The sequence below is a fragment of the Solanum verrucosum genome, unplaced genomic scaffold (assembly GCF_900185275.1).
Source record: "Solanum verrucosum unplaced genomic scaffold, falcon-dt-bn FXZP01000298.1, whole genome shotgun sequence".
In the NCBI taxonomy this organism is placed as follows: domain Eukaryota; kingdom Viridiplantae; phylum Streptophyta; class Magnoliopsida; order Solanales; family Solanaceae; genus Solanum; species Solanum verrucosum.
The window spans coordinates 413,045-435,456 of NW_026020113.1; the positions used below are offsets into that span (position 1 = coordinate 413,045).

Genomic DNA, 22,412 nt, shown 5'->3' on the forward strand with positions numbered 1-22,412 from the left:
CTCCACAGACTTGCTCGTGGGATTACATTGGATATTGTTGTTATAGGAACAACTAAGAAAAAACTTATAGAATTACTCAAGAGCTTGGAGTTGACTAAAACTGCAACAATCCTGTCCAAAAGAGACATGAGATATACTAGTTGTGATGCTTGCTAGTCAAAGTCACCATTGACTATATTTATTATTATGGCAAACTCGTGTATTGTGATGTCAACTTGAGATCTAATTTCAATTCGACATGTCCACCTATGAGACTCACACAAAGTCAACCAATAGATCAAAGAGTCACACTACTATACATAGTTCGAGTCGAAAGCAGAGACATAGTAAATGCTACTCTCCACAACTATAGAGATCCATGATTCAAACCTCTCTTTGATTTAATGGCATTGCAATTTGCAAGAAGCATGAACCTGGAAACTTGGAGAATATAATAAATGAAATAGGCTCCTTCATTTATTTAAGGATAACCAATTGATGGGGAGCCACTGATGTAAATGAACACAAGTATCTTGGCTCTACTACTTGATAAGTAGAGCTCGGTATACAAAGCATCCCTGCTAACATAAATCCTTCAATCTACGCGTCAATCTCAAATTAGTTGAAGTCATGTGTATGATATTTAGATTTATCAATATTGACAGGATTTATCCTAGTTAGATAAGTTTAGGCAAATAAGATTAGAAGTGGTTAAACTAGTTTATAAACACTTCTTAAACTTATACAACCTATTTAAGAAACAATTCTAGAGAGCTTATAAACTAGTTAGTCCCACCAATTTAGTACTTAAATGCTTATCAACTACTTTCAATAAGTTAACTCAAACTAGCTCTTACCCCTATAAAAGAACATATAACTCTGTTAGTTCAAATGATAAGAAGACGAAAAATCTTATTCTTTTTGCATCTATTCAACGTTAGACTTCTTTTTATCTCATAAGTTAGTGAATTCAAAAGTATAATCCTTCGTTTATCATAAAAAAAAAAAAATTAAGAAAAAGATAGAAAAGGTTAAAAGGGTAAAAAGACAAAGCAAGTTTCAAAACAAAAATTGTAACTAGCCGTTACCAAGTTAAACGTTTAAACTTTTCATTTTTTGAATTTTCAAAACCAAAACATCCAAAAATACAGTCCATTTTTTTTCATTTCACTCTCAATCAATTCTGAAAAAACCACTCTTTTCTTCCCCATTTTCCATTTTTAGCTCTACAATCTCCAAAAAAAATCAAATCTTGAATCAAATCAGTGACAGAAAAAAAACCCCATTTCAAAGATTCAATCTTCGTCTGTAAAATCTTGAAATTTTCTTGAAAAATTCGATCAGTGATTAGAAAAAACGAAACCCCATTTGTAATCTTCAATGGCTCCTACACCATCATCAAAGAATCATACAACTCCGACTCCGTCATCAAAATTGCACCAGACCCATGTAAATTCAAGAACCCCACAGTCCAAGCATCGTCTGAATTTCAACTCAGCAAAACCCTCACCAAACCCTAATTCTACAGCAATGAAAGAAGGGGGTCCACCTCCCGAGCACCCGGTAGAGGTTATTGGTAGGATTCGTGATTACCCGGATAAAAAGGAGAAACCTTTATCAGCATTGCAAGTGAATTCTGACTGTCGGTCCCTACGTGTTAGGACTGATATAGGGTATAGGGATTTTACTCTTGATGGTGTGTCGTTATCCGAAGAAGAAGATCTTGATGAGTTTTATAAGAAATTTGTTGAGTCAAGAATTGATGGGGTGAAATTAGGGGATAAATGTACTATAATGATGTATGGACCAACTGGTGCTGGTAAGAGTCATACTATGTTTGGGAGTGTTAAGCAGCCTGGAATTGTGTATAGGTCATTGAAGGATATATTGGGTGATGGAAATGAAGAAAATGATGAAAATAGTGAGAAGAAGGTTGGTGTTGGCACATTTGTTCATGTTACTGTGTTGGAGATTTATAATGAGGAGATTTATGATTTGTTATCGACGACTAATGGTGGTGGAGGATTTGCTTTTGGTTGGTCCAAGGCCTGTGCTTCCAAGGTAAAAAAATGAAGTTTTTCTTTTGGCAATTAGTTATTTGATGCACTAGTAATGTTTCATACAGAATAGTAGTAGTAGTCTCTTATCTGATATTTTGTCCATGTCTTGTTTTTCGATTGATATGTTTCTCGAGATTTTAGTACAACATGTTTAGTTCTGTATCATTGATTCTGCAATTTCACTGAATGGAACCTTGACATTATAGTTGTGATTTGTATCAAGCAAAATGCTTATAGTGCTCCAGTTTCTAAATGTGCTAGCTGATGACTTGAATTTGTAGCAGCTATTGCTAAGGCTCGTTTAAGTTTCCTGTCGAATAGCAATTTCAGTTGACTTTCGATAGCCATTAAAGATGACGTGCTTGTTGTTATTCAAGTGACATTTGCTCAATGTAATTTCAGTATTTACACATGCCATTCCGTGCATGACATGAAAGGATAACACTAGTATTGTTCGGTAGAGATTATGTCAGTGAGAACCTACATGAGGTTATAGAAGGATAAGTATCTGTACACCAAATCTCAATGATCCATTCAGTATATGATTATGGAAGGATGAGTATTTTTCAGTAGAGAAAATCGGATCTTCTTTATCATAAAATTGTTGATCTTCATGGCTAACATATATTAATAGTTAGAAATTAGTACCTTTTTAAGTCTATTAAAAGATGACTGTGCTTTACTGATTTTTATGTGTCTGTACAATGTTGGTTCTGTCTTTTACCTTGCAGGTGAAGCTGGAAGTTATAGGTAAAAAGGCCAAAAATGCAACTTTTATTTCAGGGACTGAAGCTATAAAGATATCGAAAGAGATCCAAAAAGTAGAGAAGAGAAGAATAGTAAAGAGTACTCTGTGTAACGAGAGGAGCTCTCGGAGCCACTGCATGGTAAATGTTTAATCACTTTTTCATGGAAATAAGTTCATTCAATTTCTAGTTTCAGCAATGCATATTTGTCTTCAATTGCAGATAATCCTTGACGTTCCAACAGTGGGAGGGCGACTAATGCTTGTGGATATGGCCGGTTCTGAGAATATTGAACAAGCTGGTCAAACTGGTTTGGAAGCAAAAATGCAGGTATAAGTTCTGGATTCACTTGGCTCACTTGTATTAAGTTTATCTGATTTCCTTTTGAAGTAACTCAAATGTATGACCATCTATATGATATAATTGTGTCTTACTGTGGTACCTTGATGATTAAATCTTGCAGACTGCGAAAATCAACCAGGGAAACATTGCATTGAAGAGGGTTGTTGAGTCCATTGCTAATGGTGACTCTCATGTGCCATTTCGTGATAGCAAGTTAACCATGCTATTACAGGTAAGTTTTGCATATGCTGGTGATCTATGTTGCTTTGGACTCTTTCATAAATGTCAATGGGTGCATGTCGGGTTCTCCAAAAGTGATGTATTTTTGGAGAATCCGCCATTGCTAATGGTGATTCTCATGTGCCATTTCGTGATAGCAAGTTAACCATGCTATTACAGGTAAGTTTTGCATATGCTGTTGATCTATGATGCTTTGGACTCTTCATAAATGTCAATGGGTGCATGTCGGGTTCTCCAAAAGTGATGTATTTTTGGAGAATCCGAGCGGGTGTGGCATCAAAAGTGAAGAGTCCGCGCAACTTAGCTGGTTATAGTATGGCAGATTGCTTTGGAAGTGTTCATTGACTGTGATAGTTGTTTCAACTGTTTTGTTTAGGACTCTTTTGAGGATGACAAGTCCAAAATTCTTATGATACTATGTGCAAGTCCAGATCCTAAAGAGCTCCACAAGACTATCTCCACTCTGGAATATGGTGCCAAAGCAAAGTGCATTGTCCGTGGTCCTCATACGCCATTGAAGGAGAAAGGTACAGAGGATTCTTCATCGACAGTTATCTTGGGATCAAGGATTGCCGTTATGGATCAGTTCATCTACAAGCTTCAGATGGAGAACAAGCTGAAAGAGAAAGAGCGTAATGAAGCTCAGAAAGAGCTTATGAAGAAAGAAGAAGAAATGGCTACACTAAGGGCCAAACTGGAGTTAGTACAAGGAAAGGGAATGGAGATAACCGAGGAGCAGATCAATCTTAAAGTAAACGAGCGAACTCAGATGTTGAAGAGTGAGTTGGAAAAGAAGATACAAGAATGTCAGAAAATGGCAAATGAAATTGTTGAAATGGAGAGGAGGAAGATGGAAGAAAGAATGTTCCAGCAGCAACAAGAATTTGAAATGCTCCGGAGGCGCTTGGAGGATATGGAAGCTGAGCTTTACCGCTCTAGGGCTGAAAGTGGATCAATGGAGGAAAATACTTTCGCGAAAAGGCTGCAGGAGATTTACTCCGAAGATGCAGGAATGGTAAAGTCTATGGATTTAGACAGATCAATTGATATGGACGTGGGAAAGCGGGATGTACTGGTCTATAAACCTGAAGGCAATACTTTCCAAGCAATCTCGGGTTATCCTAACATAAGCAATTTAGGAGAAGTTGAAGATCCACTTTTCACCAATAAAAGTAGCTTGAGCACTGTATTTGAAGAGGAGGAAGAAGGTGATGATGAAGGAGATACAGAGAATCCCCCTGTCGATGAGGAGGTGCAGAAGGAGGTCATTGAGGAAAAAACAATATGTTCTGGTCTGCTTGATCATGATATGAGTTGTTTGAGACCAGATCCTGATCATTTCAGTGATTTATGCAAGGACAATGATGTTTGTATGGGTGCAGCCCCTTCTAGGCAAGCGCTTATTCAGAACATTTTCACACTCTGTGGCAATTATAGAGAGCTTTCTCAGCATAGTGTAAGCCCAGTGCCTGCACAGAAGAATTTGGAAGATACTGATTCTTCAGTACCAACAGTTAAGACAATCAGAGAGGATTATGCATCTGTGCTTGCTGCAGAAGGTTTGTCCAATGATCTTTTGCCATTATGTAATCCCGAGACCATAAAAAAGTCACCAGTTAATCAGACAAGAATGTTTAAGAGCTCTTATGATAAAGAAAATGATTCAAAGGAGAACTTTAATCCTACTTCTGGCAATCTCGAAGTCCATGTGAAATGGGAAGCTTCATCAAAAGAGAATCCTGGTGTAGCAACCACGGTAAAGGTTGGCAAAGATTCATCCTTAGCTGATCTGCGCAAACTGATTGAGATACACCTCGGTGCTGACAGTTCATTCACTTTCCTTGCAATAGGGGTATGTTTATACTTAACTGGCTTTAGAAAAATGTTTATACTCACTTCATATTGTTATGACAGTTATTTGATATGAAACTGTTAATTTTTCTGTAATTAGGATCCATCTGGTGCCCCGATGGCTAAAGAACAGGAGGTAGTCACACCAGTGAGTAAGCTTCCAAAATGCAACAACTTCTCACGTGGTCACTTAGCTTACTTACGCCCAGTGAAGGGAACACAACGGTCCAATCACTTGCCATTTACCTCACTGGAAAATATGCTTCCATTGACTCCAAAGTCAAATATCAAAGAAGTAGGTACTGGATTTTCTCCCAAAGTAGGAGAACATCTGAGTAGAACACCTTTTGTAACTGTCAAACGATATCTAAATGAGTGTTAGTTGATATGCGCGTATGAGTTTGTGTGAATCATGTATGTAATCACGCGACCATTATGATATTTTTTGCTCTTGAGTACATCGCATATGTACTCATATTGGATGATTGATTTACTTTGTCTGATGTGTTTTCAAATACTTGGGGATTTCATGTCTTGATTCATACCTCTCTTCTTTTAATTTCTTTCTGGTGGCACTCCAAGAGGAGAGGGGAAATGGAGAAAGGAAGAACCATAGAGGACTTGGGTGGCTAAAATCCTAACAACTAATGACTCGAGGTTCATGTACTCGACTTAGAGATCATTGAGATAGCTGATTTTGAAGGCACATTAAACTTGTGCAAACTTCAAGAGAGCATAATGAGTCCAGTGATGTGGATGATGTCGTTCTAAACTTGACGTGTAGGTAAAACTATGTTGAACTTGTGAGGAATATGATGAATATATCGATAGATAAATCTCAATTTTACAACTAGCATTCCATAAACTGAGATCATACGCGTTCTTTCCTTAAATTTGAGTGGGATGAAATGAAAATAAAAGCAACAGATCTGGTAAACTTTTTGGAGAAAAATAACAATGCTGATACTGGAGAAGTTGATCATGAAGCCTTCATACTGTCCAAGCCAACACTAGTCTGCAACGAAAAACCATGCATCATTGACAAACTTAAGACAACCTTACTCTTATCGAAAACTTGAAAAGAGTATATAAATGTCATACCAAAAATTTGTGGATCTGCTGAAGTATAGGTGAAAACGTCGTACAGAACTTCTCCATATCACTGTTGATGTCACCATTGCCACTTATGACCTCCATGAACTTTTTCCTATCTGGTGCAAGCTTTATCGCAACCTTTGTATCACATTTAGAAACACGTTAACACGTTTTACAGGTAGAGAAGATTGATTAAATGTTCTCACATGGCATTTGAATTGCTGGTGTTAAGGTCATTATTAGACTGAAAACACAGTGAAGTACATACCGTAAAGCTTGAACTAGCAAGCCATCCGTGCCATTTCTTCAACGTCTTGGAGTAAGAATCATTGCAAGCTTGGGACATTGACCAATCTTGATGCTGAGCTAAATTGTGAAAGAGCACCACTATGAAGTCCATGGCTCTGCAGCATTAGCAGAATCATCGATTAGTCTGATTTATCTTAACACGTTATGGTAGCAAAGTTCGTTCATCAAATAAACAAATGCAAGCTTGTTATGCACCAAAGCTTAGAAGGGCAACCCTGTGCACAAAACATGCAAGGTCCGGGAAAGGGCATGTGTGATGTAGGCAATCACAAGGAGACAACTTTATCTTTCTGTTATAAACCATAGATTAGTTTTTTGAAATGAGAACATGGAAGAACAATCGCGCACCTTGTTAACCATAGAAGACCATTAGTACAACTGGATGAAGATTTAGCTGTCTTTATCTCAACTTCTGCCTGTACAAAACTGTACAAGTAGTTGAATCTCGATGGGTTATCGTTATACTTGGATTCTAACCTCTGTAAGGAAACAAGCATTCCATAATTCACCATTAGAACCAACATAAGATATTTATGTTTCATGTGTTGTTCAATATAAGGTTTCTCCAACATTTTAAGTGCAAATTGATGACAGTTGAACCACTAGATCAATATTACTACTCAAGATGATTGTCGTAATAAGTAAACATCGATGAACATTGCATTTTTGTCTATTACATGAGCTCTACAACCACAAATAACTCCAACTTACTCTGCTACACATGAAATCTGCATCACAATTCGCGAGATTTTTGTAATATTCAAACAGAAGAAATGACTAACTCACAGCTATATTTCCGCTGATATCAGATTTAACCACAGTCATTGCAGCTCCAAATTTATCTGGCATCAGTATAGCAAATGAACTCGATTCATTACACAACTTAAAACAACACAAATACAACTATATACAACAATAACATACACAATGTAATGCATAAATGAGGTCTGAGGAGGATAGAGTGTATGCAGACCTTACCCCTAACTCGTAGAGATAGAGAGGTTGTTTCTGATAGACGACTCAATGAATATAATCGATAGCATTACATCAATTTTCGAGTAAAATTCAAGACGATTATAGAGAAAAGTGTGAACCTAGAATTGGCAATACAAGTTTGCAAACTTCCAAGAAAGGCTTAGTCATTAGTTCTCCATGTTCAGATTTGACATCCTTCATTCCTTCCAAAGCAGGGGAAAATAATGTTCCCTCCATATTTGCCTATTTTGCTGCACATAACACATAAATTTTACTAATTAAAAAAAAGGTAGCAAGTTAGATTGCAAAATTATGTCCGTTCGAACTTTTCAAAAATGTTGTTGTACTCGTATCGGATCCTCCATAAATACACTATTTTTGGATGATCCGACACACACTTGTCTACATTTTTTTGAAGAGATTGAGCTACATAGATTGCAAAATTATGTCAGGCTATGTTGTTCAGACTCTCTAAAAATATTGTTGTACTCGTATTTGTTCCTCTATAAATACACTATTTTTAGATGATCCGACACACACCTGTCTACCTATCTTACCTTTTTTTTTTGAAGAGATTGAGCAACATAGGAGAATTGCTTGTCCCAAAAGCCATGACATTTTTATTTTTCCAAGAATATATCCTAATTTTGTCCCTTTTTTTTTCTTTCTGATAATCGATTCAACCTCAACAAGTTCAGTAATGAGCATAACGTTCCTATGATTAACTTAAAGGTAAATTTCCAAACTAATAATTTCAACGAGATCTCTCAATTTTTATCCTAGTTAATCCTGATTCGATATTAAAAGAATATAATAACTCTTCGCCAATAAAACAAAAATAGGAGAAAAAAAAACAAATCTGATTATTAGAAAAATAATAGAAAAAGAACCTGGAGAACAATAAGATTTGCAGGTCAGATGATTTTTGTGTGTATTTTTTTTCAGTTACATATATTTTTTTTATGAGAAATGAAATATAATAATTTTTTTTTTTTTAGAATTAATTGTTAGTGCATTTGTGAGAGATGCAAAAATTAAGAGAAGAGAGAAGGGAGTTTAACGGTATTTCAAATTAGCCTCTGCTTTTACGATATGTGCGGAAATTAAAGGGTTATTTTCCTCTTTGGTATTATTTATTTTAAGCTCAATTTTGATTCTCCATATTTATTTATTTTCGTTAACATTAGCTCGGATAATCAGTTTTGGGAACAATTATTAATATTCAAGCCAATGTTTAAAAATGTAATGGTGAAATACTCACTTTTTAAGACGGAAATACGACTCCTTCATATATAGGTGATTGAATTATTTTGGTCCTTTATATATATCATCTTATCCAAATAGTCCTTAATGTATATATAAAGAGTATCATTTTGGTCCTAATCCTTAAAACTAACTGGAAACATAAAAATAACTGTTAAATTTAATTGTGGATCCCACACTCTTCTTCCTCCCTCTTTCTTCTGCCATTGCTTCTCCTTCATCTTCTTTCTTTTTGCCATTTCTTCTACGATTTCTGCTCCCAAAATCTCCTTATACACACAAAAGTTTCTTCAAATTTCAAAGAATATTCGTAAGGTTTTTGTTTTCTATCTATGCCCGTTAAAATTTTACCATTTAATTTTTAAAATAGAATTAAAAAAATGACTTGAAAAAATTACTAATTTTGAAAAGGAAAAAATGAAAAGAAAGCTATAATCCTCCTCATAGATCGCTTCAACAAGAGAGAATAAATGGAGTCTTTTATTTGATTTACTTAGTTTACATTTGTTTTAGTGATCTTGGTTTTTTTCTTCTTCTTTATGTATGATAATGGAAGCTTCTGAAAATTTTGTTTCAATGAAGATAAAAAATGGGTGAGGTGTGTAGTATTTTTCTTATGAGGATAAGCAGGAGAGAAAATGGCGAAAGAAAGAAGCTGAGAGATGGGTCTGCTCTGGTAATGGTGAAAGAAAGTAGATTTTTTTATTTTTTTGGTTAGTTTTAGGGGTAAGGATTAAAATAATCCTGTTTTCATATACATTAAGGACTATTTAGATAAAATGATATATATAAAGGACTAAAATAATTCAATCCCTATACATGAAGGACCATTTTGATCATTTTCTCACGAAAATACTATCTGAATAAAAATATTCTTAGCTAAAATACAAATGACGTGTGCTGGAGTTCAGAGAGTGATAAGTGGAACTCCAATATAATTTGCTAGTTAATTATCCATCAAAATAGATTTAATTGAACCTCTTGCCTCCAAATAAAGTGAAATATCTTTCTAGTTAATTATTTCTTACTCATATCAACAGTCACATATTCGAATAAGAAAAATAAAAGAGGAGGATCACAATAAGCTAATAATTTGCATATGATAAACCCTCCCTATATAAAATATCACAACATAAACAACATGATTCGATCAATTTAATCGATTTTAACTTGCTTGAAATTAGAGCATATATATAATAAGTTGTATATATTTTTTTATTTCTAGTATCACCAAAATGATCCACCAAATAAAAAACTTCTCATCATGATACACACTTGGTAAAAAAACAAACAATAATAATAATTGTTATTGAGATCGACTATATGAATTCTCGCTTCGTTTTGGGCTCAGGATATTTGATAGAGTTCTTGAGAATCTTTTTAGCAGCAGCATCACCAAGATCAATGCCACAAATATCAGCCAATCTAATGAGATAAAGCAAAACATCAGATAACTCTTCACCAAGATGCTCTTTATCTGATTCTTCCCAATTTGGTAACCCTTTATCCACTTCTCCTCTCCATTGGAATATTTCTGATAACTCCCCTACTTCACCTACCTGAATTTTCAATTGGACAACAAAAAAAAAAAAATTATATGATTTCGATCGTTATGATATTTGATTAAGCATATTTAATCTCCAAGTTTACGTCTTTAATCCCTTAATGTATATTTGTTTGATCAATAATTGTGGTGTTCGAATCAGCTTGAGTGTATCTTGACTAATCACATAGGGTATGTGCAATCTTCCACAAATACATGGGTAACTATGTCCACTAAAGATTGGAGAAACATGAAAAAATCAAATAGTGTTTTGGCCTATGTTGAGGTTAGAACCTGAAACTCCATACTCAACTCATTTTATTGACCCCTAAACCATACTCTGGAGGCAAAAATATACGCATCCAGAGGAACAAGGGATTATAAAATATGTTATAGGTAAACTATCTTTAGAAATTATATTTACTCTATGGAATAATAATACAAATTTAACATTAACTCGCGGGTACTAATCAAATGGTGAAAGGGTTAACAAATATGATAATTATGAATATTTACAATTAAATGGATTCAAAATGCATTTTTTTTCTCTTTCATGAATCTTTGAACAAGTGGAGAGATGCTTTTTCTTGTGTGCCAAATATTGCCAAGCAGTACATGCCAAGGACAATAGGGAATCAAGAAACATTGTGTGATTGTCCAGTGGTACCAACTACCATTTTTCATACACATGTTATGTGGCTGTCTCATCACCTAGTGTGTGTCTAGTAAGTTCCTTTTTGATATTTGATGGAAAAATGTTCGATAAACATTTTCTCTAGAAAAATAAATTTATTAAAAATTTTCGAAGAAAAAACAATAAATTCATAAAAGTATTATATGTTCAATTTTAAGAAACTCAAAGAAAGAATACATCATGAAACTTGAATCCGCTTCTGAATGACAATAGAAACTCACAAATAACCATTTTTCAACCCTTGAAATTGAAAAACAATCACCGTCATATAGTACAAATTCCAAAAGTGAAACTCCAAGACATGACTATTAGAAAGGTTTCACCTGTGAAATTTAAAACTCTATAACAATGACTATTTTTCTAATATATCACCTAAAAGTAGTCGGTAAACGCTATATTTATTCATCTGAAGGCAAAAAGGTAGAAAATTGATAGATAGTAAAAGAATTAATTACCATGGCAAGTAGCAAATTCCTAGGGCTATGATACTTCTCCCAATTTCTAACCTTAGCAAAATCTTCAAGTTGCTTAGAGAGGTCTTTAAGACTAATATCCATTGATCTCTCTTGATCTCTTTCTTGTTCCATATTGGCTAAGTAAATATGAGATTTGTTGCTTGCAAAGATACCAAAGGCTCTTGTCTTGGATTTTAAAGGAGAAAATTTCTTGACATGTGAAAAAGGAGGAATATTATAACCATAAAAGTGAACTAATGATAACATAGTAATAATTCTTAGAAGAAGAAGACGCTTCAAGGGGGGCAAAATTCTTTGAGCATACTACCCTCAAATATTGGTTTTTTTTTAATAGTGCAATGATTCTTTGTTCTATCTCATCTATGAAAAGAATATTATATTCCAATTTTTTTAGTACTTTTTTTTTTCTTTGTGAAAGGACATTGCAAATTGAGCCATGACACATCTTTTTGTGCAAATTGAGCATGCTTTGAATTTTAAAACACTTCTTTTTTTCTATCTTCATTGCACACCATTAGATGGTTTAGAACTTTATTAGATTTATATAATATTGTTAAGCAGAGACAGAGCTGAAATTTAGAATACTTTATGAGTTCGTGAGTCTTAAGAAAATAGTTAATTGGATTCTTAATAAGTTATTTATTACGTATATTGAATGAAATTTTAATTGTAAATATAGAATTAGAGTCAAAATTATTAAGTTTTGTCGAATCAGTAGGTGGAACTCTGGCTCTACGTCTTATATAATGGATAGAGAGAAGCCTAACCAGTGAGTTAGTCTAGTGTTTTAAACCATTCATTTATTGATTTTTAGTCTTTTCAACTCTTAATTGATTAGTCTTTTCACTTTAAATAATAAGGAAAATACAAAAATTGGCCAAACCAATTATTGTCTTTTGAACAAGTTTCAAAGAAACAAAATAATTAAAATAATAATAATAATAATAATAATAATAAAAAAAATTAATAAAAAAATAATAATAATAAAAAAAATAAAATGGACAAACCAAAAAAGGTCCTACCGGGAGTCGAACCCAGGTCGCTGGATTCAAAGTCCAGAGTGCTAACCACTACACCATAGAACCTTAGATGCTTAACAAACTTGCGAAAAATATTTACATCAATTTAAAATCATACTAAATTTTCATTTTTGAGTTTTATTTTAATTATATTTTAATGATACGAGGATCTATTCGAGATGATGTATCTATTTTTGTGAGATAAGAATAAAATTTACGTATTTTTTATTTTTCTTTTCAGATTTTACTTATGAGACTATACTAAATATGTTGTTATTGGGGGTAAATACACCTTTGGCTGTCTTTGTTTATGGAATACCAAAAACATGATCATTTTTAAATTGGAATATTTTAATCTTATCTAAGCATATCACTTCAATTTTGACATTCTTCTTATCAACCGAAAGAAAAAGATAATAATGCAGTAAAAAATTCTTTAAGATTTCTCAATTATTCCTTGCATTTTATAATTCCCTTAGATAACATTGAAAATAGCATTTATCAACCGAAAGAAAAAGATAATAATGCAGTAAAAAAATTCTTTAAGATTTCTCAATTATTCCTTGCATTTTATAATTCCCTTAGATAACATTGAAAATAACATTTATTTACTAAAATAGAAAAAAGAACATTTAGATTTTTACAATGGAATTGTTCCTTTTGCTTATTTTATAGCAGTATATGTTAAGTGCTGGCTGAATCTACATTCCATCATAATCAATGTAATATACTAATTGCTATAGCACCTAGATAGAATATATCTTTTTGTGAGTTTATGATATATAATTTTATATATATATAGCAATTTTATTTTTAATTTAGAGAGGTTTTGTGGACCTATTCGTCCAATGCCTAAGCGTACATCTTACATCTCGTAATACTACTGCACCCAACCTGAAACTCACTCCGTAAATACTTTTTAAAATATTTATTTTTATAAAATGGAATTCAGGATGTCCTTCTTTCAAATTTTGTAAAGATGATCGGTCTTAAACAAATCAAATGAAGTCAGTAGAGAAAAAAAAAACAATAAATATAAAAGAGTCAATATAATAAAATATAAATGAGACGCATATCACGAATTCAAACCTTATCACATAGCTCAAATGTCTATTGTCAAAAGCATTCATACTACACCATATTCTCATCACAAAACACTTAACAAAGTATTAAGTAACAAAAACAACATATAAACTTCACTAATTATTATTGGGAAATAATTCAAATTAAATGTTATAGTCATAGTTTCTTTTATTTGTAATTCGCAGCAAACATTCCATGTTTTTTGCCATCCCATTTGTGTACCAAAATATACAAATGCAGGACCCATTTGTATACCAAATGCAAATGCAAGACCCATTTGTAGACCGAAATATACAAATACAGGACCCACCGAAATATACAAATGCATGACCCATTTGTATACCGAAATATACAAATGCAGGACCCATTTGTCTACCGAAATATACAAATAGACCCAAATACATATTTTTATGTATATGTATACCGAAATATACAGATTAATAGCTATAGCAAACATAAAGTTTGCTATGGAGCACAATTATACAAATTATAGTTATAGCATACAAATATGATTTTTATATTTGTTAAACCTAAAATTTACTCATTATTATTCCCCTCCCCATTACATTAATTTAATTAAGACCATTTGAATTGCAAAACTTGTTTGCCTTGAATTTTGAGATACAATCCATCCTTCTTTGCATGCCATTGACATATATTATTTGCACATCTTTTAGAATCTCTATTATTAACAAATAAAACAAATGTTTCATGTACTCCTTTTGATGTTTGAGCAGTCAAAGCACATGAAGCAATTGCTTTTTGTTTTGGATCACTAAAATTTACTGGAAATGAACTTTTTGTTCCTTTTGGAATTGGTAATGTTCCATCATCAAATCCCATAATATTATACAATGAGCTCCTAAATTAGCTCCTAATTCATTGTGGATTAATACAATAAATTGTACACAATGAACTAAAGAGCATGAATAATATAAAGTCTAAATAAGAGAAATAATTGGCAAATTGTATTGTGAAGACTTCATTTTTATGTGGTTTATATGAGTGAAGTGTTAGTCTTTATATAGTTTTATGATATAATTTTTTATGGGAACAAATTAAACTCTAGAGTAATCATGCTAATATGTAATTATATAGTAATATTTTTCTTTAAATTAATATTACTAATTATGAAAAAGATTAGGATATGATTCATGTACCTCAGTCAACTATATATTATTATGGGCAAAAATTTGATAAATGTTATTTAAGATTATTCCTCCTATTTATCTTTTTAGTTTTAACTTGTCAATCTCTTTATAGTTATTTTCAATTATTCAAGGAAAATGTTTTAAATCACTTTAGTCTCTGGAATATTGATAAATGGTGGTTCTTGTAATTTTTGTCAAATATATTTAATTTTAGTTAACAGATATATGTACTTTTGATTCATTTGATTGTGATTTTTTATAAATTTAATGAATTACTAAGTGTTAAGGCGTCTGGTCAATGTGTTGTGTTAAATTTTAATGTTATTTTGTTTTTGGGAATTGGATAATATGCAAATATAATTATGCTCTATTTAATTTCTAATCATACAAAGATTTTCTTGCTCAACTATTATGGCAAAGGGATATTGGAGTAAATGTTAAAGATTCTCGTCATTTTCACCTCCTCGTTGTTCTTAATAACGTTCAAGTTTGATCGATGTATCTTTTGTTATGTTGATTTCATTTATATAATATTTAGTTAAAGTCGAATGACTTTTTAGTTATAAAAAATCTTGTTTAGTGACTTCTTGTGATCATTTGGCAAAGTTGAATGATTTTTTGCTATAAAAAATAGTTTAATTTTGTTATATTTTAACAAAATTGAATGATTTTTATATTTTAAAAAAATAATATAGTAACTTTACTGTAATAAAATAAAAGTTAAGTAATCATATATGAAATTAATTTTTTTCCAACTTATAATTAATAATAATATGTCAATCTCTCTTTACAACAATTCCTTTATTATATGAGATATTATATGTCAGCGCACAAATATTTATTTTTAAAGTTCTTTTTTGGCAGTACCAATTAGTGGTGTTCATGGTTCGCAGTCGATTTTTTGGTTAAATCAAAAACAAATTACTTTAATCAATTTTAATTATAATACATTTTTATTGGTCTGATTCAATTCAATCTTAAAGAAATCTAATAATACAAAATTATATAACACATATTTATCTTTCTCATTTTCACTATATTTGAAAAATATTTTTTCATTCTTTGATCAGGTATAACCCCTTCCTCCATTTTCTCTTCCGCTACGCCCAATTAATTTTTTTTAAACAATCATTTACTAATCTTTCATTATGCTTGCTATAATTTTGGATTGTGAAAAAACATCTTGAGATCAATTGAATTTAATTAGGTTAATAAAATTTATAAAAAATATATTTTTTAAAAATCTTAGATATGAACCTTGCAGTTATAATTTTACATAAACTAATTTCGATTCATTTAAAAAAGAAAAGAAAAAAAGAAATGGGCTTAAGGATACGTGTATTACAGATAAAATTAATGGTATAAATAAAAGTTTGCTGAAAATTTATACAAAATATTAAAATATGTTGCATATAATTTATCAGTTTGATTTAATATCTTTTCTTCCATTTGTTTTTATTAAAATCAAACCAAATCAAATATTATTTATTTTTACAAATTTAAAATAAACCCAAAACTAATATTGATCTATTCAATTGAATTGATTCCATTTTGAAGTTGCATCAAATTTTTTTATCAAACTATAATAAAACACCTTAGCCATTTTCATCTATTAATCAATTCTCTATTGTTATAAAACAGAAGAAAATTATCATTTAATTCCTAGTGGATTAAAAATTAAGTCACAAATTGCATTAGCGTTGGTGAATCTTAAACAAGTCGGATAAAGTTAGTAAACGGTAAGAAATATATATATTTCTTGTTAACGGTATTTTGATTGAATGATAAAAGCGCATTACAAAAATGTATATCATAAATTCAAACCTTATTACATAACTCAAAAAATTGTTATTTAAATATAGAATTGTAAAAAGTACGAACCCATTAACTAATAAAAAATAATAAATAAATATATATATATATATACTTTCAAACGATCATTAAACTATCGCCACTCCATCATATTTTTTTATCACAAAACATTGACAAACTAGTATGTATACTTCATTAATCATAATTTGGTAATAGCAGCATTGGAATTTCACTATTTCTCAACTCAAGCAATCTATTGGCTGCATGAACATACATAACTTCCATTAGCTTAGATCCCACCATGGGAGACGAGTTTTGGAATTTAAAGATATTTATTAACTTGAACAAACGTAAATTGAAATTAACTAAAACAAACGTAAATTGAAAGTAACAATGAATGCATCGTCCAAATCAATCATGTCACATAAGGTCAAACTCTTCCATTGAGGACTCATAACTTTGATTGTATTTAATTCTTTTTATAAATGATGAGATAATTAATTTAGACACGAGAATGTTGAGCAAACCTTTTGAAGAACGCCATTGAGAATATTTGTAGAATCTATATGAGGACTTGTAGGCCAGTAGAAGCGGGCAAATCAAGTTTGAGTGTTGATAATAATAATGAAATACACAAGTGAAACATAAACAAAAAACTAGAAATATAGTTTCACTTGTGTAGATCATCATTATTATCAACATATCAAAAATCGATATGCCTACTTCTACTGGCTTACAGGTCCTCGATATAGATTCTACAGATATTCCTAACGGCTTTCTTCAAGAGGTTTTCTCAGTATTTTCGGTGGCTAAAATCCTTATCTCTTCATTTATGTAAAAGATCAAATAATATCAAAGATATGAGTCATCACTGAAAAAGTTCACCCTTAAATAACATAATCGATTTGAATAATGCTTTCATTATTAATACTCCTAATTTAGATTTGTTCAACCTAATAAATATCTTTAAATTCCAATCAAGACTAATGGAAGTTGATGGTTGATGTGTGCTCATGCAACCAATAGCTACTCATTGTTGATTAGTACACTGAATTGTATAGAATGAACCAAAGAACATGTATAATATATAGTCAAAAAGAAGAGTTCCGCAATTAGAACCTAGCAAAAAGCATAATTTTGTTTCAAAGCTTCGTTTCATTCCAACAACAGTAATCGGCAAAATTGCAGAAATTTTATTTTTTTCTCCTCCTCCTTGTTTTTTTTCCCTATAGGATATGGCTTATATGAGTGAAGCATTAGTCTTTATATAGTACTATAATATATAATTTAAGGGAACAAAATCTAGCATTTGCATGCTAATATTTAAACACAATTATGTTTCCTTTAATTAGTTTCCAACTATAATATAAAACTTTATGGGATAAAGAATCTAGAGTATTAATGTTAAATTAGGTCTTGGGGCCTAACTCACAACCCAAAAGTTAGCTCAAAGGGAGGAGTATTGCCCAAGCCTTATAAGGAGTCCACCCATCTCATTAATCACCAATGTGGGACTTTTGTCATTCTTTAACACCCCACCTCACACCCAGTGCTTAGCATCTGGTGTGTGGGCAATTTTGATTTTGGGGGGCCCAACATTGGGTGATATGGGTCATGCTCTGATACCATGTTAAATTAGGTCTTAGGCCTAACTCACACCCCAAAAGCTAGCTCAAAGGGAGGAGGATTGCCCAAGCCTTATAAGGAGTCCACCCATCTCATTAATCACAAATGTGGGACTTTTGTCATTCTTTAACAATTAATACTAATATATGTAAATATTATTATGTTTCCTTAAATTAATTACCAATTATGAAAATATTAGGATATGATTCATGTATCCCAATACATGCTCAATTATTATGGGAAAATGATAATGGATTAAATGTTATTTAAGATCCTCCTTCCTAGATTATTTTTAATTTCTTATTTAACTTGTCAATCTCTTTAGATATAGTTATTCTCAATTATTCAAGAAAAATATTTTAAAATTATTTTCTCATTGATTATATGGAATGTATAAAAGAAACTCATTTTATTCTATCAAAACTTAAAAGGAAAATTAGCACTTTGAGTCTCTCAAATATCGATAAATGGTGATCCTTGTAATATTGTCTAAATATATTTAATCTTTAATTAATAAATATATGTATTTTTGATTCCTCTGATTATGAATTTTCACAAATTTAATGAATTATTAAGCGTTAAACTGCTCGATCAATATGTTATGTTAAATTTTAATGTTATTTCGTATTTAGAGATAATATTTACTTATAATTATTCTCCATTAAATTTTCAATTATACAGAGATTCTCTTGCTCAACTATTATGGAAAAATGTAAAAAATTCTCATCATTTTCACCTCGTCATTGTTCTTAATAACTTCAACGTATCTTTATATTGATTTCATTTTATAGAATATTTAGTCAAAGTCAAAATGACTTTTTTTATTATAAAAAACAGTTAAATTCTATTATATTTGAGCAAAATTAAGTAATTTTGTATTTAAAAAGATAATAGAGTAAGTTTGTTGTAGTAAAATAAAAGATAAGTGACAATATGTGATTTTTTATTAAAAAAAACTCCCTAGATTTCCAAGTTAATATGTCAATCTCTTTATAGCTATTCCTTATTAGCTCTAGGGAAAAGGCCAAAACTATTTTCTCATAACATGGGAAATTAATAAGATTATCTTTCCTTCCATCAAATCAAAACTAATATATACTGGAAATAAATATATAGTGATAGAATATTTGGTCCTGACCTTGAGTTGTTGATATTTATATCAATGACTATAAATACACATTTTAGTTAATTAAAAGTAAAATACATTTAATCCAATATTAAAAAAATAAAATCCCCTCCCTCCCTCTCACTCTATAATTACATATTTATCAATAATGAGTGGGGGGGGGGAGGGGGGTGGTGATTTTAAATATGAAACATGTAGTAAATATATATATAGTTTAACTTTTTTTGTTTATTGAAAGAGTTGGAATGAATCTCTTTGTTTCCAATAGTTTTGCTGCGGGATGTAAAAATACATTACTCTATAAGTAATAACAAATTTTATTTTATTTTTAAATTGGGGATAGATGAGGGATAAATGGGGAGGGGATTACGATGCGGAGAATCAAATGAAATTGTTCATATTCAATATTTATGCGTACTAAATAAATATCAAGTGTCGATAACATCTACTATTTTTTATTAGACATATTAAGCAACAAGCACCAGTGGTCTAGTGGTAGAATAGTACCCTGCCACGGTACAGACCCGGGTTCGATTCCCGGCTGGTGCATTTAAGAGAGCTGTGATGATTATTGTACAAATTTATGAAGTTGGGTCTTCACTACCATCTGATATATGAGATGAAATCTTGTGCATCTGAGCTCTTTCCATTTCTTTTTAACTATTTAGTGGATTATGACTTTGATCCAATAGAGTTCGAACACGTTTCTATCTAAATGAAATAGTGTTTGATGAAAGGATATAGATTCTATACTATGATGTAGGTTGAAAAGAGTCGCTAATTGGTTGTTCAATATGTTTATGTTGGAAGCGTACTAGAAAGAGAATTGAAAAGGCCTTAAAAAAGGGCGATTAGGTGTTGTAGCTAATTTATAGATAAGAGGTTGCACGTTTAGATAGAAGTGTGAAAGAAATTTCAAACATTATAAAAGATATTAGGGATAAAATCATAAAGAATAAATGGCAAGTTCAAAGCAGAGTGCTTTTGCAAAACAATCTTCTCACTTCACAATCCTCCACAAAAGTACTCCCTCTGTTTCAATTTGTTTCTTACTTTTTTCCTTTTAATCCGTTCCAAAATGAATATGAGATATGAGATGAAATCTTGTGCATCTGAGCTCTTTCCATTTCTTTTTAACTATTTAGTGGATTATGACTTTGATCCAATAGAGTTCGAACACGTTTCTATCTAAATGAAATAATGTTTGATGAAAGGATATAGATTCTATACTATGATGTAGGTTGAAAAGAGTCGCTAATTGGTTGTTCAATATGTTTATGTTGGAAGCGTACTAGAAAGAGAATTGAAAAGGCCTTAAAAAAGGGCGATTAGGTGTTGTAGCTAATTTATAGATAAGAGGTTGCACGTTTAGATAGAAGTGTGAAAGAAATTTCAAACATTATAAAAGATATTAGGGATAAAATCATAAAGAATAAATGGCAAGTTCAAAGCAGAGTGCTTTTGCAAAACAATCTTCTCACTTCACAATCCTCCACAAAAGTACTCCCTCTGTTTCAATTTGTTTCTTACTTTTTTCCTTTTAATCCGTTCCAAAATGAATATGAGATATGAGATGAAATCTTGTGCATCTGAGCTCTTTCCATTTCTTTTTAACTATTTAGTGGATTATGACTTTGATCCAATAGAGTTCGAACACGTTTCTATCTAAATGAAATAGTGTTTGATGAAAGGATATAGATTCTATACTATGATGTAGGTTGAAAAGAGTCGCTAATTGGTTGTTCAATATGTTTATGTTGGAAGCGTACTAGAAAGAGAATTGAAAAGGCCTTAAAAAAGGGCGATTAGGTGTTGTAGCTAATTTATAGATAAGAGGTTGCACGTTTAGATAGAAGTGTGAAAGAAATTTCAAACATTATAAAAGATATTAGGGATAAAATCATAAAGAATAAATGGCAAGTTCAAAGCAGAGTGCTTTTGCAAAACAATCTTCTCACTTCACAATCCTCCACAAAAGTACTCCCTCTGTTTCAATTTGTTTCTTACTTTTTTCCTTTTAATCCGTTCCAAAATGAATATGAGATATGAGATGAAATCTTGTGCATCTGAGCTCTTTCCATTTCTTTTTAACTATTTAGTGGATTATGACTTTGATCCAATAGAGTTCGAACACGTTTCTATCTAAATGAAATAGTGTTTGATGAAAGGATATAGATTCTATACTATGATGTAGGTTGAAAAGAGTCGCTAATTGGTTGTTCAATATGTTTATGTTGGAAGCGTACTAGAAAGAGAATTGAAAAGGCCTTAAAAAAGGGCGATTAGGTGTTGTAGCTAATTTATAGATAAGAGGTTGCACGTTTAGATAGAAGTGTGAAAGAAATTTCAAACATTATAAAAGATATTAGGGATAAAATCATAAAGAATAAATGGCAAGTTCAAAGCAGAGTGCTTTTGCAAAACAATCTTCTCACTTCACAATCCTCCACAAAAGTACTCCCTCTGTTTCAATTTGTTTCTTACTTTTTTCCTTTTAATCCGTTCCAAAATGAATATGAGATATGAGATGAAATCTTGTGCATCTGAGCTCTTTCCATTTCTTTTTAACTATTTAGTGGATTATGACTTTGATCCAATAGAGTTCGAACACGTTTCTATCTAAATGAAATAGTGTTTGATGAAAGGATATAGATTCTATACTATGATGTAGGTTGAAAAGAGTCGCTAATTGGTTGTTCAATATGTTTATGTTGGAAGCGTACTAGAAAGAGAATTGAAAAGGCCTTAAAAAAGGGCGATTAGGTGTTGTAGCTAATTTATAGATAAGAGGTTGCACGTTTAGATAGAAGTGTGAAAGAAATTTCAAACATTATAAAAGATATTAGGGATAAAATCATAAAGAATAAATGGCAAGTTCAAAGCAGAGTGCTTTTGCAAAACAATCTTCTCACTTCACAATCCTCCACAAAAGTACTCCCTCTGTTTCAATTTGTTTCTTACTTTTTTCCTTTTAATCCGTTCCAAAATGAATATGAGATATGAGATGAAATCTTGTGCATCT

At 31.5% G+C, this 22,412-nt stretch overlaps 4 protein-coding genes and 3 non-coding genes across 7 annotated transcripts in view; 4 read left to right on the forward strand and 3 right to left on the reverse strand.

Annotated features, from left to right (window-relative positions):
* Positions 1-22,412, forward strand: part of LOC125825643 (germin-like protein subfamily 1 member 7) — a 318,424-nt gene that overhangs the window by 28,751 nt on the left and 267,261 nt on the right. The window lies entirely within an intron of this gene.
* On the forward strand, positions 1,218-5,712 carry LOC125825609 (kinesin-like protein KIN-10A). Its single transcript, XM_049504933.1, has 6 exons — positions 1,218-2,040; positions 2,771-2,926; positions 3,008-3,115; positions 3,249-3,359; positions 3,744-5,219; positions 5,319-5,712. Exons 1-6 carry the CDS (start codon positions 1,360-1,362, stop codon positions 5,598-5,600), a joined length of 2,814 nt encoding a protein of 937 aa, XP_049360890.1. The 5' UTR covers positions 1,218-1,359; the 3' UTR covers positions 5,601-5,712.
* On the reverse strand, positions 6,063-7,851 carry LOC125825649 (glycolipid transfer protein 1-like). The gene is made up of 6 exons (XM_049504975.1): positions 7,717-7,851; positions 7,409-7,464; positions 6,971-7,101; positions 6,582-6,717; positions 6,320-6,451; positions 6,063-6,233 (listed from the first exon to the last, which is right to left on the reverse strand). Exons 1-6 carry the CDS (start codon positions 7,832-7,834, stop codon positions 6,198-6,200), a joined length of 609 nt encoding a protein of 202 aa, XP_049360932.1. The 5' UTR covers positions 7,835-7,851; the 3' UTR covers positions 6,063-6,197.
* Positions 10,051-11,844, reverse strand: LOC125825650 (uncharacterized). Its single transcript, XM_049504976.1, has 2 exons — positions 11,553-11,844; positions 10,051-10,419 (listed from the first exon to the last, which is right to left on the reverse strand). The coding sequence occupies exons 1-2, from the start codon at positions 11,817-11,819 to the stop codon at positions 10,180-10,182; spliced, it is 507 nt and encodes a 168-aa protein (XP_049360933.1). The 5' UTR covers positions 11,820-11,844; the 3' UTR covers positions 10,051-10,179.
* On the reverse strand, positions 12,587-12,658 carry TRNAQ-UUG (transfer RNA glutamine (anticodon UUG)). Its single transcript has one exon. It is a non-coding gene; the product is annotated as a tRNA-Gln (tRNA).
* Positions 19,869-19,939, forward strand: TRNAG-GCC (transfer RNA glycine (anticodon GCC)). Its single transcript has one exon. It is a non-coding gene; the product is annotated as a tRNA-Gly (tRNA).
* Positions 19,947-20,033, forward strand: LOC125825684 (small nucleolar RNA snoR114). The gene has a single exon (XR_007442880.1). It is a non-coding gene; the product is annotated as a small nucleolar RNA snoR114 (small nucleolar RNA).

Coding starts and splice junctions, on each gene's coding strand:
- LOC125825609 (XM_049504933.1), top strand. CDS start 1,360: ATGGCTCCTACACCATCATCAAAGAATCATACAACTCCGACTCCGTCA. Junction 2,041..2,770: donor CCAAGGCCTGTGCTTCCAAG/GTAAAAAAATGA, acceptor TTTACCTTGCAG/GTGAAGCTGGAAGTTATAGG. Junction 2,927..3,007: donor GCTCTCGGAGCCACTGCATG/GTAAATGTTTAA, acceptor CTTCAATTGCAG/ATAATCCTTGACGTTCCAAC.
- LOC125825650 (XM_049504976.1), bottom strand. CDS start 11,819: ATGTTATCATTAGTTCACTTTTATGGTTATAATATTCCTCCTTTTTCA. Junction 10,420..11,552: donor GGAATTTGCTACTTGCCATG/GTAATTAATTCT, acceptor TTGAAAATTCAG/GTAGGTGAAGTAGGGGAGTT.
- LOC125825649 (XM_049504975.1), bottom strand. CDS start 7,834: ATGGAGGGAACATTATTTTCCCCTGCTTTGGAAGGAATGAAGGATGTC. Junction 6,452..6,581: donor TTGCTAGTTCAAGCTTTACG/GTATGTACTTCA, acceptor TGTGATACAAAG/GTTGCGATAAAGCTTGCACC. Junction 6,234..6,319: donor AGCAGATCCACAAATTTTTG/GTATGACATTTA, acceptor TTTTCGTTGCAG/ACTAGTGTTGGCTTGGACAG.